Source organism: Talaromyces rugulosus, chromosome VI, assembly GCF_013368755.1.
Source record: "Talaromyces rugulosus chromosome VI, complete sequence".
NCBI classification, from domain to species: Eukaryota; Fungi; Ascomycota; class Eurotiomycetes; order Eurotiales; family Trichocomaceae; genus Talaromyces; species Talaromyces rugulosus.
Genome location: NC_049566.1, coordinates 188,013 through 209,346, shown reverse-complemented (window position 1 = coordinate 209,346; position 21,334 = coordinate 188,013). Strand labels below are relative to the sequence as shown.

General features: G+C 46.5%; 5 protein-coding genes across 5 annotated transcripts; 2 read left to right on the top strand and 3 right to left on the bottom strand.

Annotated features, from left to right (window-relative positions):
* Nucleotides 1-2,264: 2,264 nt before the first annotated feature.
* On the bottom strand, nt 2,265-3,673 carry TRUGW13939_10410 (uncharacterized protein; the record flags this gene model as incomplete). Its single annotated transcript, XM_035493522.1, has 3 exons — nt 2,265-2,930; nt 2,985-3,344; nt 3,404-3,673. 3 exons carry the CDS (start codon nt 3,671-3,673, stop codon nt 2,265-2,267), a joined length of 1,296 nt encoding a protein of 431 aa, XP_035349415.1.
* A 3,547-nt stretch (nt 3,674-7,220) lies between these two features.
* TRUGW13939_10409 (uncharacterized protein) lies at nt 7,221-8,041 on the bottom strand (the record flags this gene model as incomplete). Its single annotated transcript, XM_035493521.1, has 2 exons — nt 7,221-7,942; nt 8,014-8,041. 2 exons carry the CDS (start codon nt 8,039-8,041, stop codon nt 7,221-7,223), a joined length of 750 nt encoding a protein of 249 aa, XP_035349414.1.
* A 1,265-nt stretch (nt 8,042-9,306) lies between these two features.
* TRUGW13939_10408 (uncharacterized protein) lies at nt 9,307-10,468 on the top strand (the record flags this gene model as incomplete). The annotated part of the gene is made up of 2 exons (XM_035493520.1): nt 9,307-9,687; nt 9,755-10,468. The coding sequence occupies 2 exons, from the start codon at nt 9,307-9,309 to the stop codon at nt 10,466-10,468; spliced, it is 1,095 nt and encodes a 364-aa protein (XP_035349413.1).
* A 689-nt stretch (nt 10,469-11,157) lies between these two features.
* On the top strand, nt 11,158-12,915 carry TRUGW13939_10407 (uncharacterized protein; the record flags this gene model as incomplete). The annotated part of the gene is made up of 1 exon (XM_035493519.1): nt 11,158-12,915. The coding sequence occupies one exon, from the start codon at nt 11,158-11,160 to the stop codon at nt 12,913-12,915; it is 1,758 nt and encodes a 585-aa protein (XP_035349412.1).
* Nucleotides 12,916-13,227: 312 nt separating this feature from the next.
* Nucleotides 13,228-21,196, bottom strand: TRUGW13939_10406 (uncharacterized protein; the record flags this gene model as incomplete). Its single annotated transcript, XM_035493518.1, has 8 exons — nt 13,228-14,133; nt 14,192-15,010; nt 15,074-15,442; nt 15,504-19,117; nt 19,168-19,746; nt 19,813-19,936; nt 20,010-20,520; nt 20,586-21,196. The coding sequence occupies 8 exons, from the start codon at nt 21,194-21,196 to the stop codon at nt 13,228-13,230; spliced, it is 7,533 nt and encodes a 2,510-aa protein (XP_035349411.1).
* Nucleotides 21,197-21,334: the final 138 nt, after the last annotated feature.

Sequence of the window (21,334 nt, the reverse complement as noted above, 5' to 3'; positions counted from 1 at the left end):
CCCATGACTCATACCCATAGTTGGTGTTGGTGCTCGAGGTTCGCTACGGATGCAACTGAAGGGTAAAATTTGAACCTGCATTCTGCTCCCTCGTTCGGCAACGGGGTCAGTCACATAAGGGTAATCAGAAGACAGAGTATCGTCTAAAGACAAGCCTTGGGCCAGATGACCGAGAACCGGCTCGTCGCCATTGGAAAGGGTAAATTCTGCCCGTAAAGTCCCTTGACCAGCCTACCGTCGGTGTATTAGCAGAAAATACCAATCTAATTCACGAACTGTTCAATCTTACTCTTTGACCAGCTCGACTACCTTTGTTATATCCTGCCCCAGTAGCAGTAGGAGGTACTTTAGCAGCTTGTGGAAGTTTTCTAACGTTTTCCCTGCGAGGCGCTTTGGCGTTAGATTTAACCGCTCTAGGTGTGCACCTGGACCCAGTGCACGATCTCGTATGCCGTAATAAGACGTCGCTTCTGCAAAAATTGGCACCACATTTGGGACAAAAATATGGTCAGACTCTGGTCTATCACAAATTTGAGCTCCCATGCACCACATTTCATAAGGGAGTGTGAGGTTGACATACGGGAAAGTATATGGTTTATGGTAATAGTGACACACACAAGGCCGTCGTCATGTCTCGGTTCTTCTCATTATAGGAAGACAGATATTGTGTGTGCATAGTGATCTAGACCTCAAATTTAAAGTAGGAGGATTAGCGCCAGCCTGGTGTATCTATGAAATGTATGAAAATATCGCAGAATGCCAGTCAATAGGTGACTGAAAGTTTCTTCTTTCTCATATTTTGCCGACAAGATGAAATTGCTTTATCATTTGTAACGCTCGTGGTCAATAGAAAGATCGGAAAGCATGGGCAACAGCATTTATCTTTTCCTAGACGGATTCCATTCAACGAATCCTCCTAAATGATTCAATGTTACCATCAGTATTACACGCTGCGTAACCCACAATTCCCGGGTTCCTTTTTCTCAACTTTTTTTTAATAACCGCATTTCATCTTTAATTCAGTCGTAACTAGAAGTGGTTGTTTCCATGGGGCGAAATGGACTTCTACGGCTGGCTCTCATTCACCTAGCGCGAATCGAGGAAGAATAGCCACGGTTTCAACAAGAGATAAATACACGGGTAAAACGTGTGGCATTCTTCCAATAAGTATTGCGGGACTTTACAACTGAAAACAGAGACTTCGAAGACTCCGAGATTTGTTGAGAGTAGAGGGTATATCGGTATGCCAAACGAGGGACTAGAAGGAACACTCCCCAACGTCTTACAAGAAAAAAGAATCTCTATGAATCTCTGAAAACTTGACTGCCTTATCATAAGTCACGGTACTCACAATGTTGGGTAGATATTTTGCACGTTGAAGATACTCATGCCAAATAGCCCTTTGTCCGACAGTTACAACTGGATCAAAGAGTTGGCGATGTACGTGTCCATAGTATTCCAATAGGCACTTTGGGTGAAGCCCACCACTTGAACATACATCATGTTTGACGCTGCTGCAGCAGAGGAAATTATCCAATGAGAATGTAGCAAACGAGGCATGGAAAATCAGCCGGAAATCTTACCCCCACGAAAGTATCTTCGGAAATATAGACTTGGGCTGCAGTAAGCAGAGTCAAGATTACGCCAACTTTGAGATTGAACCCTCCAAATTGGAAGGTCCTCAATTAGAGGTGTTTGATTATTTTTGTTTCTGAAAACAAGTACCGCGTAAGTCTAGCATTTCCCATAATATATCCACGAGAACCCACCGTATACAAACCAGTTTGAGCCAACTCATCAATGCAGCCACATTTGATGAGCAAAATATCATGCATTCGACTGTCTCTTGGGCCTATTTATTGAGGTAGAAACTTAAATCCCCACCACTTTCTTCTCGAAGGGTTAATCCGTTGCCCATGAAACGAAATCTGTTGGGGCTGTTATACTCGATCTCAAAATCCTCTGCTCGGAAGCTCTCGATGATTTCCTTGTAGTGGAGACCGCTGCCGGAGTACATGGCAGTTATTCTTCCATCGATCTGATAATTCTTGAACCAGGACCGGCAACGACCCGTCCATACAGTTCTCTTGAGGAACTCTATGGAATAGACATTATAGTTATCTGTTGCTTGGGCGTCGACAACAACAAACCTACAAAGGCGATCAATTAGACCTTCTCGTTCTTCTTCTAACAAAATCCAACCCAGGGATCTCAGACACTGACCCGATATCTGACGTAGCAATTTTCTGGCACCGTTTGAGTATTTAATCGGTGAACCACTCGATGACCAGAATCAAACTTCCATGCGCAATTGGGCAATTAGGACCGTTGTAAATGAAATAATTCGGCATGTTAGGGGTACAGATACCGAAATACGCATAGGGTGCATCTTTCCATTGCTCCCTCAGGGAGACCCCATTTTTCCCAATCATCTCCCATGGCGGGACAAAGCTGACATCAAACCCGGTGGCACAGACTACGATGTCGAATTCTTCATGGCCTTGACAGCTTCGGATTCCTGTTGGGGTGATCTCCTCCACCGAGCAAAATTCAATCCGTACATTCTTCTCTTGCAATGCTTCGAGGTACCCATCACCTGGGCAGATCCGTCGGCATCCAATCCCGAAATCCGGAATGAGCTTTGCACAGAGGTCAGCGTTATGGTTAAGGCGCTGCTCCATGGTTTGTCTGAAAAGCTTGTTCATCTCGGCTTGTTGGGCACCTTCCGCCAAATATGACGGAAAGAACTTGTTGAATTCATGCTCAAAATGGCGGCGGAGTTTCGAATGCTCCCCCAGATTTTCCCTCCACAATCGTTTATCATTCTCGGGATACTCAAAGTTCTCCCCGTCCGAAGTAAGCTGCGCGGCAAAATTAAACGTGATCCATGTTGGAGAACGAATGTAAGTGGCGATTTTGGATGCCTCAGGCTGCATTTACGGCAAGATCTGGATAGCAGAGGAGCCGCCACCAATCAGTGCGACTCTTTTGTCCTCCCAGTCCAAGCTTTCGTCCCAGTCGGCACTGAGCACAAGTTTGCCTCTGAACGAGCTCAACCCCTTGATGTCGGGCCAGTGCCATTTATTCAGAATGCCGGAACCATTGATAAGAATATGGGCTTCAGTTTCGATGATTTTGCCGCCCTGGTCTACTCGTATTTTCCATCTAGCAGCAGCGTCATCCCAGATGGCGGAGGTCACTCTGGAATTGAGCCGCACACGCTCATCGAGCTGATATTTTTCCGTCGTCCGCTTCATGTATTGCCAAATTTCACGTCCAGATGCGTAGAACGATGTCCAGTCTGGATTTGGTTCGAAGGTAAATGTGTAGATATGAGCGGGGACCTATAGACACAACATTTTGCGACGGGTTAGTCCTTTGATATCGTTAGGGTTGAACTCACATCACACGCATTCCCTGGGTAGCGATTTTCAAGCCAAGTGCCGCCCACGTCGTGGTTCTTTTCAGATATTCTCCGGTTGATGAATTCATTGGCTCCTTCATGTTTCCACCTGTATGCAAGGGTCAAACCCGAGAAACCGGCTCCAATGCAAACGAAGTCGATCTTGTGAGGGCTGAATGCTAGCTTTTCAAGCACAGGTATCCAATTTGTGGGAAAAGGAGCCGGGGTCTTAGGGCAATTGCTAAGCCCACTAGAATTTGCGCCATTCATGTTTGCTTCCATGTTAAAGGGACGTTGATAGATATATGAAATAGATTGTTAATGGGTAGTAGGAGTCATTGCGGATCTTACAAGGACGGACTGCTATATTTATCTTGCCTTTTATTTGCGGGTGAAGGGATGGTCTTGTCGTCCTCTATACAGAGAAGTTTTACCCTCCCAACTTACCCCACAGTTTCCGGTGGTGGAAGTACAACCCCCCCTTGGGGGGTGGGATTTTCCGGCACCGCGTCGATAAAAGCATTTTCGGTCATCAGGGACCGTGAGTGATGGGGAAACTCGAAAAGCTGAGGCCAGTTGAAGGAATCTCTGGCCGTTGAGCTTCCAAAAGGGCTAACTTGACTCTCGATTAGTCTCCGTAGCTTCTCATTCTCAAGGCTTAAGCGTGAACTGGCTTCTTCCAGCTGTTCAATCTGCCTGGCAGAATCAAGCTGCCCAGCGCGAAGGAGTCGAATTTTCTTGCTCCAGCCGCACAATCCGGTGAGTTAGAACAGTCGGTTCGGACTCATCCAATGCAGCGGAAACGGCCACGGAATATAGTCGTTATCTGAAATATCCATTATATGTAGATCGAATACAGTGTTCTCTCGCGGGTATTTCGCAGGGAGCGGGCCAGGTTCGCAAGCATGATGTGACAGGCAACATCTTCGTGTTACCACTTGGACAACATTCGATTAGTATGCTTTATGAGCCCAAGCCCAGGATCTTTCGCTGAGATGCCCTTCTCCATGGTTGGTTTTTGAGTTTCCCCCCTACTAGTAGTTCTACTATTTCCGCGTCTACTTGAGTGAGTAGGAAATATTTCCAGGCGTTAGCGGTGCGGAGTAAACCCGGTATTTCTTAATATGCGTTAATGCCTAACAGGCTGACATTGGCGCCTGAGAAGCACGTAGTGTTAAAGTGGGGTTTTCACCCCCTTCCCCCAACAGCCACTAGAACTGATGCTCAGTTATTCGTAACCCATCGACAAAACGAGAAAGGCCAGATTCGACTACGCAACAGCTATAACAGTACGTACATTCACTGAGTATGTTGGGTATGAAATGAAGCTTACTAGATAGGCGTGGTCCTTATGGCAGACATACAGCTCAAGTTCTCATTTGAGAGGGCTAGCAACAAGTTACGCATCAAATTCGAAGGAGACAGACCGGAACTTAGTCGAGATGAGTACGTTAAGCAAAGACTAGGGCGAAGGAAAACCAAATATCGCCTAGAAGACCGGGAAGATGAATATGAACTTGTCGTCGAAAAATGTGAAATTATCAACAGCATTGAAAGTAATGAGGACAAAGAATCCCTTATCGAAGTCAAGTGGAAAAACGTGGAGGACAGAGAACTATTTTCCTACACCCGGGAATGACTTACCAGTCCCAACACAGGACAGATCGGGAGATTACTTCCTAGTATTGATTCCTTGGAGTTTCATGCCTGATGAGTGGAGGGAAGCCCTTCTATGCTGGCGGGTAGTGTATAGTTCTGCGACTCGCGGAAGGAGCGCAGTTAACGGCCAGGAGGATAACTCCAGCAGGGCTTGGCCAGGGTAATGATATGATTATCCTTATCTAATGGCTGTGGTGTTCCACTACATACAGGCGAAATTGGTGCCTCGCCAGGGCCTAGATTATTCAGATTGGCCTGCACCTTGTGGCCACTGTCCACTGTTACTGTGGTCATGTCACCAGGTTTAATTGTGCTGGCGAGAAATTCAGTGCCATTTCCTCTTAAAACCGCTTGTACAGTATTGCCTACTAAGAAAAGCGAGGGCCAAGGCATAAGTCACATTTCTAGAACGGCGTGTTAGGCCAGATACCGGTAATTTACGAGTAGTGAGGTTGGATAACTATAGTTAGGTGCCTTCGGTAGGGTGTGTATCCTTGTAAGTCTTTGGCCCGAAGTCCACATCTATAATAAAAGTGCTGGCCCTTTATCCTTTATCTTGCGGCTTATTTCCATTTTACGTGTATAATTAACAAACCAGAACTTGGTCGGAGTCGGTGGTGCCTATTCGGCCTTGCTCGGTGCTGATATCTACCTCCGAAATCTGCGGTTGGCGGGTATGTAACAAGACCCCTGTAGCCGTATATGTATCGTATTTGCGGTGAAGCAACGGATTCGTAAGATGGTAGTATTGGCCCTATTAGGACTAACCGGCCGGACGTAAGCAATTGTACGTGTTTGTGTTAGTTATACACTTGAAACAAGTCATGTGCTTGTTCTCTCATTGGAAAAACCGTTGCCTATTCACATCTATTGACGCTGAAAGAGCCAATCGAACCTGCAACGACATCTTCGCACTCGAGATTTGGGAGCGACTGCTTGAGATTCACAGGGCTATCTAATTGTTACATCCTGTCTGCAAAAATGAAAGCCGTTAAAATCTGGACCAAACAGGAAGATGAGGTTCTTCGAGAGGTTGTGGCTGCGCAATCCTGTAGGTATATATCGGTAGCGTTGCTCGTGTATTCTGGAACGGCTTAGTCTCACCTTCTCAGCTTCTACAACGCAGCCGATAAACTGGCACGAAATCGCCACAAAGCTAGTGGGCAGATCAAACAAAGACTGCCGCAAAAGATGGGCATACTGTTTGGCGCCCAACATAAAAAAGGGATCTTGGGATGCGAGAGAAATTGAGCTACTCCATGAGGCAGTACGTACTTTAGATACAAAGTAAGTTTTTTGTATACGGTGTTACACTTTGTGCCGTACATTCTAACATAGGCCACTAATTGCAGGTGGGCGAGCGTAGCACAGCATGTCCAAACAAGACAACCCGACCGTAAGTTGTTTAATCGCACCAGGCTTGCCGTTTCCATGTAATCTTTCATGATTGCTCAATTATGCTTGCTAATTCACTTGCGATATTAGAATGTGCTAGACGGTGGCATGAAATTGAGAAGCCGGCTATCAATCGCGGCAGATGGTCTTTATACGAGGTAGGAAAACACATTGCACAACGCTTTCAGGGTCACTGCAGTACCTAAACAGCGATGCGTATCAGGACTTCATGTTGAAAAATGCTGTAAAAGCCCATGGAAGGAAGTGGACAGAAATTGTCGAGCGATATTTTCCTGATAGAACACCAATCGCTACCAAGAATCGGTAAGTACGCGGCCCCTCCCAGCGCCTTGATATTTGTCAAGGCTTCCATCACTATTACATGGATCAATGCAACTCTAGCTAAATTCGTTGCAGATATGACCAACTCTCAAAGTGGGATAAAAAGGAGTAATAATCGACGATGAGTGTTGGTTACTTCAGCTTACCTAGGATACAGCACTGCTTGTTCTAAAGAGCGAGGTAGTGCAGTGATCTTTCTCGTTCTGAGCAGGTGGGCTTTTATCAGAGTCAAATTTGATTTATATTTTGTTGTATGATGTATTTATGAGAAATGGTTTATTACAAACTTATGGAATATTTCTGATATTGGTATTACATGCCCTGTTTCATCAAATTCAGGAGGCTACCCCAAGGAAGTGTTGTCCTTAATAAGTAATATTTAATACTGACTTGAACGATTTATACACACTAACACGAACAACTACCAAGGTGATACCCCGTACACCCCGCAAACAAGACCAACGTCGGCATCACGCTCCCCTTTAATGATGGAAGCAACACGCTCTCCTCCGACATCTGGCTCAGCTGCTCCTCGAGCCCTCAACCGTTCCGGAGTTTCAGCCAAATTAGTAACCACCAAGCCAGGATCGGCTCCATGAACTTTAAACTGTCCATTGCCTTCCTTTTGAAGACGCACCCAATACTGGTTCATAATCATGTTGCGCGCCGCAGTGGCCGCACGATATTCGGTCCCCAATGGTGTATAGTACCTACTTTCAGGATTGGAGGCGTGTGTAAGCGATCCTAGGCTGCTCGATAAGAATACCAATCTCGGAGAGGGTGCTTCATGCAAAAGCGGTAAGAAAGCTTCGGTGACATTTATGTACCCAACGACATTCGTTTCAAAAATTTTGCGAGCAACAATTCGTGGCTTGCCAGGTTCAAATATGCCAGAACTGTTGACCAGAACATCAAGGCGGCCGTACGAATCCTTGATGGAAGCTGCAGCAGCATCAACACTGGCATCATCCGTCACATCAAGCTGAACGACCGACACAGTCCCCTTGATGTCTGGAAGCGCAGACAACATCTTCATGGCAGCTTCGCCGCGATGCAAGTCGCGGCTACCGAGAATAACATGGTAGGATGAGCTATAGAAAACGAGATTTTTGGCAGTTTCGAATCCAATCCCTTGATTGCCACCTGATTCTCGTCAGAATCGTCACAGTAAAGTCTGTCGTCAGATAGATGCAGGATTGGTTCTTCTCTATTACCTGTGATGAGTGTGATAAGTGTGCTCATGATGAAGAGTACGTCTCTGAGAGTGAGATACTTGGAGATCAACACTTCCCAATTGAGGCAAAGAACTTGAAGACTTGGTGTCCTCGCCGTTCTGATTGTGCCTCATTTCATTATATTGAACTTTTCTTTCGGCGACCCTGATAACCTTAAGCTCGATCACATCTAATCGAACCCCCTGTACTGTCAGCGTCGCATCGCTAAGGAAACGAGCTGCATTAGACCACCATACCAAGTTTTGTACCGAATATCGTGTAAACGTTGGACTGCAAGTTGTTATATGTAAGGCTGCGGACTTGCAGTTGATTTTCGCCCGAAATCTCGCAAGAGTCTGGTCCGGTCCAAGTCTGGTCCAAGTCTGGCCCGAGTCCGGTCCCTAAATACATAATTCGTAGTTACTTTCCAAATCCGTCCCTTAATTACGAATCGACCGTGAGGCTCACAACTCTCATGCGAATGTAGTGTAGATAGTGCTCCACTTGTTTCTTGGCGTTGTAACCACCCACCCGATCACACCACCGAGCCGATCAGGGTAATTCGCATACAAATTAAGAAAAATGAAAATGTAGTATTAAAACGAATTGTAAGTTTGCTATAATATTTATTCGATATATTATTATATAATTTTGTGTATCAGTTAATATGATCTAAATTAATTTATGAATTATAAAGAAATGAATAAAAATATTATAAATTCTTTTCATAAATTCTAATACAATTAAGGGTTAATATAAAAAGATCTTATATAATATTAAAGATTTAAGCTATAAATTATAATTACATTATGGTTACTAAGTTATGATATTGGTATTTTTGCTAATTTGTATGCGAATTCCGCTGATCAGCTCGGAGGTGTGTGTCGGATGGGTGGTGAAATACGTTAATGACTTTCAGCTCGCTTTTCAGCTCGCCTTTCATCTAAGCGCAGAACTCGACCGTTTTCGGTAGAGAATGACGTGTCAATGTGATGCATCCTACTCTGTATCCTTACAAGCCCCCCCCGAATTGAAAGCGACAGTTCACCATCAAGCTCTCCGCTCGATGGCCATTCAATATTTCGCATATGATTCCAAGTCAATGAACGAGATAAAATGAGGGGTTCGGGCTTACTACGCGCCGATTCAAAATATTAACACTACTGTGTAATCGGTCGCGAACGATTTATATCCCTGCTTACTCCCTCCCAGATGAGCAAGGGAAGCACAGACAAAAATATCAGCATCTCTCATTGTGTAAGCTGCTTAAGATTTATTAATTCAATAGTCATAATGGCTACAGTCACACTTGAGCAATTCAACCCAGCCAATTTTGAACCCATCCCTTTACCGGATCATCTTCCGACCTACGAATTGCCAAGGGTCTCCATCTCGAAGCTTATGGGAAAAGATGAAGCCGAGACAAAGACCGTTGTTGATATTTGTGCTCGCACGGGATTCTTTCTTCTGAACCTGATGGATCACCCGCTTGGTCGAAACCTTTGGGAAAGTGCCTGTAAGCTGCGCAACCTCGGTCAGCACATCATGGCGACGTTGCCTGAAGAAGACAAGAAACTCTTTCTTCAACGCGAAGAGCGAGGTGTTCTGGACCGTGGCTACACATCATCCGCTCGTGATGGCCAGGGAGTTGCCAAATTTGTTGAATCAATCAACGTAGTTATTCCAATTTTGGCTGTTGCCGCTTGGTTATTTTCGAAATAGCTGCTTACACCTAGTCTAGATTCCTCGTGATGAGCTTTTTGCAAAACCGACACCTGGATGGGAGCTTCCCAGCTGGCTCAAGCCTCACGAAGACCTCTTCAAGAATATTCAAACAGAAGCACATAAGGTTGAGCTTGTTATTCTCGCTGCTCTCGAGCAACAACTTGAACTCAAACCCGGTACTTTTACCGACACCCACCAACTTGAAGCACCAACCCATTCGTTCTTGCGAGTGTTGAGATACCCCCCTACAGGCGATGGCAATGGTATGCGCGAACGTCCTCGTGTCTTTGCACACCGTGATGTTGTCAGCATTTCCATGCTCTTTACTTGGGTAAGCGGTTTACAAATTCCCAGAGACGATGCTGTCTATCTTAACTCGGATACGCCCACTGAAGATTCATGGCTCTGGGTTCGCCCAGAGGCTGGACACATGATTGTGAATCTCGGGGACACCATGCCGATCTTTACCAACGGAGCCCTCAAGTCAGGACTTCATCGCGTTGTAACAGCGCATGGAGACCAGGCAAATCTCGACAGAGTATCGGTGTTATTTACTGGGAGACCCAACTGGGGGGTCCCTATGGCGCCTTTGGTCAGCTCCAAAATTCCTGCGCAATCTGCGGAGGAGGCGGCTCGGCCTGCCGATTCTTGCAAGGTTTGGGGTGATAATGTCATCAAGGGGTACTATAAAGATAACGTCAAGTGGAACAAGGCTGAGGTATCTGTATAGAGAAGTCGTATGGAAAACTGTACTTGTGTGATTGAAGCTGTTTCCTTCGCTGTCCTGTAGCAGGTTTTGTCCGCCATCTCCACTATTACACTCATTTTAAAATTGCCATCTATAGGCTCGTTCAGCTCCGTCGCCTGCGTTTCATGGCCGGAACTGACCGATGCATTGTCCAAGATAGCCTTAAAATTTACAGAATTCAACTAAAGTGGTTAGTCTAGCGAGGCTGCCACTATAATCTTCAATGTTATACATACCGGAGCATAACCAATTTACAAGCCCCTCCATTATTACAAGTGTGTTCAGCCACGCAGGGGTTGACGTCCAAATAGCGTCGCCGCGTCGAGCGACTTGCATATGACAGGTGGGGCCGGCCGTCGGATCCACTCGGAGATCGTCCCCACCCGCACTTATTTAGAATTCGTACTACGTAGTTGTCCGCACCAAATCGTCCGCTGGGCAGCACGCACTAACTCGTCCGCAGGGCCCCTTACCGATGAACTATGTATGCATTGATACTGTCACCAAGAGTTGCGCATGTTAGTCCCCTTTTAAAGCGTTGACGGCCTCACCTCACTGAAGGGTTAGGGTAAAGGCGCCGACTTTCTCAAGCAGGTGAGATCTATTTAGATTTCTCAACCATTCTCTCAGTTTGACTGCGTATCTTGCTTGTATCACACTTTTTTGCAACCATGAGCACCCCCGACAGCACGGACAGCAAAGCTGCCACCTTGAGTGGTGACAATGACCTAGTTCATGACAGATTCAACCACGCAAACAATTTGACGACGGCAGAGGAATTGAACAACGAAAAGGATGCACTCGACGCATCATTGCCCGTCGATCTGGCCACCAGCGAAGCCGCCGACAACACCACATACCCGTCAGGACTCAGGCTTTTGGCTATAGTGGGTGGTCTCCAACTTGCTGTTCTCTGCGTCTCACTGGACAACACCATCATCGCTACAGCGATTCCCAAAATTACAGACCAATTCCAAGCCTTGTCAGATGTTGGCTGGTACGGCTCTGCATACTTGCTTACATTTTGCGGCTTCACCCTCTTCTTGGGCCGCCTCTACAAAACTTTCAGCGTGAAATGGGTCTTCCTACTTTGTCTATTCTTTTTCGAACTCGGATCTCTCATATGCGCCGTGGCACCTAACTCGGTTGCCCTGATTGTCGCCCGTGCTATTGCAGGTATTGGCGGAGCGGGAATCTTCTCTGGCTCGTTGATTATCCTGGCATTCACAACACCACTCGACAAGCGTCCCATTTACACGGGCCTTTTTGGCGCGGTATATGGCATTGCCAGCATTGTTGGGCCGTTACTCGGAGGTGCCTTTACCGATCATGTTTCATGGAGATGGTGCTTTTATATCAACCTGCCCTTTGGCGGTATAACTGCTGCTTCGATTTTGCTGTTCCTTAGGTTGCCGGAAAAGGAAGCCGATCTTACGCAGGAAAATCCCGGTTTGCTTCGGAAGATCAAGAGTTTTGACCCTATTGGCACGCTTCTATTCTTGCCTAGCGTCATCTGTATTCTTCTCGCCTTGTTCTGGGGAGGAACCACATATCCATGGAGCAACGGTCGCATCATTGCTCTACTAACCCTTTTTGGTGTCCTCTTGATTGCCTTTGCCGTCGTCCAGTATTTTGTGGGCGAAGATGCTACCATACCAGGACGTATCATAAAACAGCGCAGTATTGCGAGTTCGGCATACTTTTCTATGTGCGTTGGCGCGGCATTCTTTGTCAATATTTACTATATCCCCATCTGGTTCCAGGTCGTTCGGGGTACTTCTGCTACTACAGCTGGCGTGAATACGTTGCCGCTACTCATCTCGTTCACTTTAGGAGCGACGATTGCAGGAGGAGTGGTGACAAAGCAGGGCTACCCTGCTCCATTCATGTATGGGCTGACTGTCATTGGCTCTATCGGTGCTGGGCTTCTAACCCTTTACTCGGTTGACATCACGACTGGCAAATGGGTCGGCTATCAGATTGTTTTCGGCGTCGGTATTGGAATCGGCATGCAACAAACGATTATCCAGGCACAGGCCGTTCTTCCTCTCACCGACGTGCCCATTGGGACATCAATCATTATTTTTGCTCAGATGTTTGGCGGCAGCCTTTTCATTAGCGTTGCTCAAAATGTCTTTGCCACCAAGCTTATTGAGGGTCTTAGAGGTATACACAATCTTGGTGTCGATCCTCAGACAATTGTTGATGCCGGAGCGACGGCTGCACCATCAAAGTTGGGAATCACGGATCCCGCAGTATTGGAACAGCTCAAACATGTATACAATGAGGCCATTGTAGGAACATTTAGGGTGGCGCTCATTACTACGTGTCTGAGTGCGCTGGGACTTATCTTCATGGAGTGGAAAAGCGTCAAGGACAGTCAAAAGGCCGAAGATCAGACTGACGCTGAAACTGGCACTACCCAATAAGGACGGTCGGGTTTAGTATCTCATCCCCGAGTTCGTTACTTCTCAATCCTTATCTTTTGGCTTGGGTAAATGGCTGTGCCAACTTTAGTCTTGTGTTATCTTGCTTTATTGAATCGGGGACACTGCTTTAATATAGGTAGAGCAAAAATAAGCCATCTAAAATTTGATTCTTGTTCGTCATCTGAACAGTCTTTAAATTATCGTTTAATTCTACAAATAGAACTATAATACGCAAAAGAATTCTAGGTGATATTCGGTATAGAATAAAAACGAATTAAATACCATCCATTTCTTTTTATGATTTACGATGGTTTAGCCTTCTTTGAAAATCTTTTTTTTTAGTCCCTGGCTCGCAACATGCCCAAGTCCTCGAAGAGTTCCTGCTCCCATAATCTCCAACACAGTCACATCGACAGCAAAGTTTTGCTTCCACCAGCGCCGAAGCTCAATTGCCATCAATGAGTCCATGCCAACAGCATGGACACTCACTGAAATGTCCACTTCATCTGCATCGCGCATCATCAATTGAAGGATGCGCAACCCAATCTCAGTCGCCAAATAATCAACGGCTGCGTCATTATCCAAGAACTTTGCTGGATCACCGCTCGATGTCGCCTGCTCAATAAAGGCTTTGAGGCCGCTAGAGGATTTGGAAATGTTATTGTTCGATGTTGTGCTTACATTGTGATAGAAACCCATTTCGCGGTTCCGCCGCCATATTGTATGACAGTTAGGATCATCCAGAGGCATTTCACTATGCAAACCGACGATTGTGTGACTGTCGTTCGCCCATGAAGACAGTTGGTCTTTAGGTGAGCTGCTCTGCACTTCGTCTTGCTGGTGTAACACAGCAAACTCAAAATAGTCAAGCACCTCTTTTTCGGGTAGGAAGTTCAAGCCTTGTGATTTAAGCTTGCGACGGATGACAGGATTCTCTGCCACGAATCCGATATCGTCGATAGGACACAAGCTCAGCACAGCTGCCGGGAGACCTTGACGCCGACGATATTGAGCAAATGCTTCTAGTGACGTGTTGGCGGCGGCATAATTACTTTGACCTGGATGGTGAGCACTAGTAACAATTGAACTCGACAGGAGGAAAAAATCCAAGTTTTGCTGTCGTTGGATAAAAGAATTATGAAGGTTCCAAGCACCATCTACTTTTGGTGCCACGGCTGCAGTCCACTGCTCAAAAGTCAAATCAACGGCGGCTCCATCCTATACATGAAAATTGTTAGCAGTTGAAACTGGATATACTCCAATCACAGTCACTTACCTCGAGAACCATGGCAAGGTGCAAGATGCCATGAATGGGACTCGGAGCTGCGGCTATGGCTCGTTCAACGTCTTCCAACAACTGCACCTGGCCTTGTACCGGGATGGCAGTACAGCCCAATGCCTCTAGTTCGGCAAAGAACGACAAGTCATCACCACCTCTACCAGCTGAGCGAGACAAGAATATCAAATTGCGCGCGCCACGTTCCGCCATCCATGCCGCTACTGCCCTACCTACTCCGCCCAGCCCGCCAGTAAGCAAGTAAGTGGCTGATGAATCAAAGCTTACTTCTGCCCGTTTAGGCGAAGAAACTAAGTCAGAAGAGTCCTGAGGTAGCGTGACAACAGCTTTACCAATATGGTTCCCCTTCTGAAGGTGACGGAAAGCTTCAGTGATTTGGTTTGCGGTAAAGTCGGTGCGGCTTGCGATAGACTGAATCTTTCCCTCGCGGAATAGGTCGATAGAGTCTTGAAGCAATTGACCGACTTTTTCAGGGCGACGCTCAAGCATATGCGCCAGATCCACACAACAATAAGATCGGTTGAGCAGGAAAGGCTCCAACGCAAGGGAACCGAACTCGACAAGGTCTCGCTTACCCAGTTCCACGAGCTGACCAAATTCAGCCACACAGTCCCAAGAAGCGTGGAGAAGAGGTCCTGAAAGAGAATTGAGCACAATGTCCACCCCTTTACCATTTGTTGCTCTCATTATATCAGCCACGAAAGAGTCATCACGTGAATTGAAGATGTGATCTTTAGAGATACCAAGGGTGTTTTCGGCATACTCGGCCTTGGTATTGCTACCCACTGTAACATAAATCTGCCATGATGGTTGTTAATCAGCAATGATAATCTAAATCGGCAATTGTCTTTATAAACATACCTCGACATCGGCGTTTTTGCAAAGCTGGATGGCCGCATGGCCAATACCTCCACACGCCGAATGGATGAGTACACTTTTGCCTTTCTCCAAGTGCGCCACTCGAGTAAGAGCTTGGATGACGGTAGAGAAAACAGCGGGCATTGTAGCAGCTTCTTCGAAACCGAGGTTGTCTGGAATTTGGACGACGAGTGGCGCTTTCATGATGCATTTCGTTGAAAAACAACCTTGAGAGGCCAACGCAACGACACGATCTCCCGGTTTAACATTTTGGACCGCTGATCCAACACTGGTGATAATGCCTGACATCTCGATACCAAGCTGTGGCGTCCCATCTCCAAAGGTTAAGATACCCATAGATACCATAATATCCTAACAAATCACCGTTAGACTTTATGGTACAAGTAACAATGATTCTTGAGGATCAACATACTCTGAAATTCAATCCAACCGCTCTTGCTTCAATCTCAACTTCGTCTGCTGCTAAAGAAGTAGTTTTGGTGCTGACCCAGTGTAGAGTCTCCAATAAACCAGGTTTGCTGATTTCAAGCCGCGTGGTATCACATTCACTGGTGGCAACAAAACCAATCTCTTTTTTCAGCGAGAATGGTTGGGCGCGGCCGACCTTGACGATACCATTTTGCACCACAAACTCTCTGTCTGGAGAGAGTGCTTCAACGTCATCACGACCGACAACTTTGTCAAACACTTTGAGGACTAGATCGGTAAAGTTCGGCTCTGATGAGTCAATCTCCAGAGTGTGGAAGGGCAGTGATAACTCGGCCCGAGCGACACGCATGGCACCAAGAGTTTGAGCTGGTCTCGGATCGTCACAGTCGAGTTGTACTTTTGGCATTACCCAAAGCAACTTCTGCCCTTGGTGGTGATGCCAAAGACCTTGCCAGGCGAGGAGACGAGGTGCTGTAATGTCTTGGAAGAAGTAGCCTTCTAGATCCAAAGTCACTAGAACAGGCCGGTTTGCAGGGGGGGGCGCGGTTCCGAATTTAACTACTTCAACATCATGCCCTCGTGATCGTATATCAGCAATCAAATCTGCACTTGGACCATGATCTGGACTATCACAAACAACTGCAATAGCCTCAAGACCGCCCACGCCTGGGGAATGTTCAGTCGTGACTTTAGATACCGCATGAGAAATTATAGCTGCACAGTACTGATATGGCTCATCTTCGTCAAACACTGCAGTATCAGCTCCTGAGAACCCAGCGGCTTTGAGCTCGCGATCCCACCGGGATACATGAACATATGGCTCCCATTTGCGATCGTCAGCCTCGCCCATCCACCAGCCCGAAAACTGGCCAAAGACGAACCCAGGCGCATTGGCACCGGTAGCACATACTTCTGAAAGAAGTAATTGACCACCCTCTCGGAGAAGGGGCCTCAAATTGCGCAAGGTAGCTTGGAGGTTTTCTGTCGCGTGGACGACATTGTTAGCTAGAATGAGGTCGTAGCTATTAGCCTCGAAGCCTTGCTCGAATGGGCTCTGACTAATGTCGAATAATCTAAACTCCATATTCGGAGTATACTTAAATCTTTCAGCAGCTTGCGCGAAAAATCCGCCAGAAATGTCGGTAAACGTGTAGACGCTGTGTGGAGGGTTGTTGGAGATGTCGACGAGATCACGAAGGATCAACTCTGTTGCACCGCCTGTTCCGGCTCCTACTTCAAGGATGCGCAGTGTGGGCTTGTTGATGCTCAAGAGCTTGACAAACCTCGAGAAATCGGAAGATACAGAGTTGTAAATCTCCGCCAGGACGTTATCTTCCAGAAGCATATTCAAGGCGTCCAATTTTCCCGTGAACAGATTCTCACAATTTTGATTTACTCTGTGAATTCCGCGAGCAAGATGTTTGAAGACGGGGTCATCTGAGAGTAGCTCCAGTCTCTTATTAAGCTCATCTTGACGTTGTTCGCAGGTGAGCGTTGAGAAGAAATGCGCACGATCTGTGAAGAGTCGATATGTCTTATTGGAGGCTCGCTTTTGTTCCCTGAACAGCCATTCTCGATAGATTTGATAATGTGGCTGACTAGGCTCCAGGTCTTTGACACGTTCAGCCGAGTCCAAGATTGACAGGAGTACTGTCTCTTCTATATTCACCCTAGTCTCTCTTCGAACAAACGGTGCGTCAACTAGTGTTGAATGGTCCACAAAGTCAAGGTTAGGGAAAAACTCTAGTCGTGCTGCCTTGTGCCTGTCGAAACCTGGTTCTTGATCGCCCTCTAAGGCTGTCAATCTTGCGCCTTTCATACGAAGACACACAGATTGGCCAGAGGTGCATGTCAATTCAGTTTCTTTGCCGTCTGGAGAAACTTGAGCTTCAGCAGTCATGAGACCAGACGAGGCATATATCTCGATCTCTTCAATCAAGGTCGGTACAACCAATTGTGTAAAATTTCGGGATGACGCTTTGGCTCCCGCAGCAATCACTAGCTGAAAGGCTGAGTCCATTGCGGTAGGATGAAAAAGGAATGGGCCGTTGGTCGTCTCGGCAATTCCTGCGATGGCATGCATGCTTACTGGAGATGCTTCGAGGAACTTGATGCCCTGGAAATTTGGGCCATATCTCAAACCAACTCTGGACACGATGTCGTACCATCTGGACACCATAACTTTACGCGGAAACGTTTTCACGTTATCCGCAACCGACTTTTTTTCTGTCAATGCAACCACATTGCCTTCACAATGCTTAGTCCATGTAGAACCGGAGTGAGACGAAATCGTAAATTCGTAGTACTTCGAATCGGACGCATCAGTTAGTTTGCGTTTTCGAAGTGTTGTTATAACCTCGGCTGGTTTGCTTTCATTCAATACCAAAGCGGTATGCACCACAACATGCTTGACTTTATAGCCAGCAATATCAGTTCCGGAGATTTGTCGTATCGCCTCGCCCGCCATGCTGACGTAGCCTGCAAATGGAAAAACAATGTCGGTTGCAATCATATGATCTCTCAACCACGGTTCATCTTCCAGGTCGAGGATACAGCGCCAACTCGGTTCAATCGTGCTGCTTTCTGGGATAATCTCACCGAGCAGAGCATGGTGTCCATATTTGCGGAAACGCCAATCATGTGAGACTCTGTTCTCATACCAGTACTTGGCCGAATGGTCCCATTGGTATAGAGGCAAATTGGTCAAGACTTTTCCTGGTGGAAATATTGTAGAGTCGGCACTTGTGTCAAACTCCACGCCTTGTTGGAAAAGTTGGCCAGCAGCAGAAGCGAGAGACTCAACACAGTCTGCCTCGCGTATCATGGTAGGTATATAGCTACTTTGTACGCCTTCTGCTGTACAAATCTCGCGAATTGGTCCGGCTAGTTGTGAGTGAGGTCCGACTTCAATGATCACTGGTTGGCCAGCCAGAGCAGTAAGCATTGTCGAAAATCCAGGACTAAACCTTACGGGGGAAACTAAATTGGTCACCCAGTACTTTAGGTCAATCGTCAAAGCGATGCGTTGACTAGTGACGGTGGAGAACATTGCGGTCTTTGATGTACTTGGTTGTGACCATGTTCTCGACGCACCCAGTGTGTTTCTCATCATCTCCAGATAACTGTCGCCAACTATTGCCATGCGGGGTGAATGATACGCCATATCGACCCGAAGCCTTCGAGCAAGCGTATCTGGGTGCTTGGCTTTGATATTCTCTATAACTTGATCCAGGGCGGTCTCGTCTCCTGAGATAGTGGTCGCTTTATCGCTGTTCTCTGCCGCAATAACGGTGCCTTCAAGCAGGTATTCCTTAACTGCGTTTGCGCTGAGTCCAACCGCCGCCATACCACCCTTATTAGTCTGAAAATTGGTCACAAAACCGCGGAGGTATGATACGATTATCGCATCACTCAGAGACAATATATCTGCCGCGTACGCAGCCGCAATTTCACCACTTGAATGACCAATTACTGCATCGGCTGTAACGCCTAGCTGCTTCAGAACATTTACCAAACCCAGCTGCACCGCCGTAGTCAGGGGTTGTGATAACTCGGCCCGATACACTTGACTTGTGTCTTTGGGTTTTGAAAGTTCATCTATATCGATGTGAGACAAGAAAAAAGGAATGGTAAACGGTGTTACGTACCTCTTAAAGTCCATTTCGGACGTAGTTTCAAAGACTGCAAAGCGAAATCCAGATCATGAATGGTTCGAGAAAAGATGGGGTGATTGGCAAGAAGTTCTCTGCCCATTTGTGCCCACTGTGCTCCTTGGCCACTAAATACCCAAATTTGGGGTCTTTGGCGAGACGTCGTTTTGACAACAGGAGCGGACTCTGCAATGACACCGTTGGCAGAAACAAGGGCATAGGATCGGTGTGGCAGTTTCTCGCGTCTTGATGATAGACTGTACGCTAGGTCCACTAGAGACTCAGGTCGTTGTGTAGCATATTTGATGCTTTGTCGTGCAAAGCCCTTGGTGGATTCTGCATTGTTAGCCGAGAAGAGGAGCAGTCGTGGTAATGTCCAAGTAGGTTTGTCGAACGTCAGGGACCACCGGTGAGTAAGTGTAGGATTATCCGTGAGGAATTGTTCTATACTATCAACGATGACATGCGCATTACTTCCTCCAATTCCAAATGAGTTGATTGATATTCTCTCTGTGCGATTGCTTGGCCAAGGTGTTGGCTTTACTGGCACAACGAGCTTATTCTTTTCAAAGGCAACTAGAGATTTTGTTAGCGAGCTGATACAAGGCTTCGATCATAAAATAGATGGCTCATTTGACTTACTCTTGGGATTTGGAACTGAGAACTTAATATTTGGGGGAATTATCTTGTGCTCCAACGCAAGCACTGCCTTGATCAGACTAGTGAGGCCACTTGCACCTTCAGAGTGACCTGTATTGGGTTTGACCTAATATGGAACCAAGTGTTAGTAGACATTCATTCGTAGCCATTCTTGGTTTATATATCAGGTTAGAACATACCGATCCGATATAGATGCCTTTCTCTCCAAATACATTTCCAACCGCACTGGTTTCAATTGGATCGCCCGTTGCTGTGCCAGTACCATGGCATTCAATGAAACCAGTCTCACTAGGATCCAATTTCGCTTGAGAGTATACATGCCGTATTAAAGCTTCTTGTGTAGACGATCTAGGCGACAACAGTCCTTGTGACTTGCCGTCACTATTATTGCCAGAATTCCGAACAATTGCGCGAATTGGGTTACCATCTCGAAGCGCATCTGGAAGGCGTTTGAGAAAAACGGCATTGATGCCATCAGCTCGGGCAAATCCGTCTGCCTTTGCGTCAAACGTTTTGGATGAACCCTCAGGGGAGAGAACACCCTCGTTTGTCATGACTGTGAAAATGTGAGGCCCCATGAGAAGAGACGTGCCACATACAAGAGCTGCGGTACAGTCTTGTCTCTGAAGGGCCCGGCAAGCTTCGTGGAGTGCAACTAGACTTGCACTGCAGCCTGTTTTGACTACCAAACTAAAATATCACATAGAATTAGCTCTCTTACACGCTCATATAAGTGGTAAGTTGTATGGCTTTACCTTGGGCCCTGAAAATCGAATTCGTAGGAAACTCTATTCGCGAGCATAAGGTCTCCACTGAAATTGTAACTGCCTGTGACTTGGCTCTCTTTTGTCGTACTTTGTAACCAGTCGTCACCAAATGTGCCGACGTAAACACCGACACTCTTTCCCCGCCAATTCACTTCTCCAGCATTTTCAAGGCATTCACGTGCAACTTCAAGAAGTTTTCTCTGTTGCGGATCAGTCTTTTCCAGCTCTGCTTTGCTCATATTGAAGAATGAAGCATCAATAAGTCCTAGGTCTTCGTCAAGAAAGTATCCGTGTCTTGTGTTGATGGCTCCCTTTTTCCCCAACAAGTCATCAAAAGCACTGATATTAAAACGATCCGCAGGTATTGGGCCTCGAAGATCTTTGCCATGGTATAGAACATCCCAAAAGTCATCCCCAGTACGAATTGCACCAGGCAAGCGAAGGCCAATTCCACAAATAGCAATTGGCTCAAGGCCAGCGTCAAGGGACATTATTGGCTGAGAGTTAGCAAGGCCGTTCTGTTGGCCATTTGTGTTGCCATTGCTGACATGTGTCGTGCCATTCTGACTGTTTCCGTTGAGTTTGTCGGTGACAGTCATGATGTTGGTCCTTTAATATGTTGAATGGGCTTGACGATATAAGATTGTAATGAACAACCAGTTTGATCAAGAATCAAAATATTAACTAGTCGAGATAAATCTACCAGTTGTGTTTGAAAAATGGGCAAAAGAGAGAGA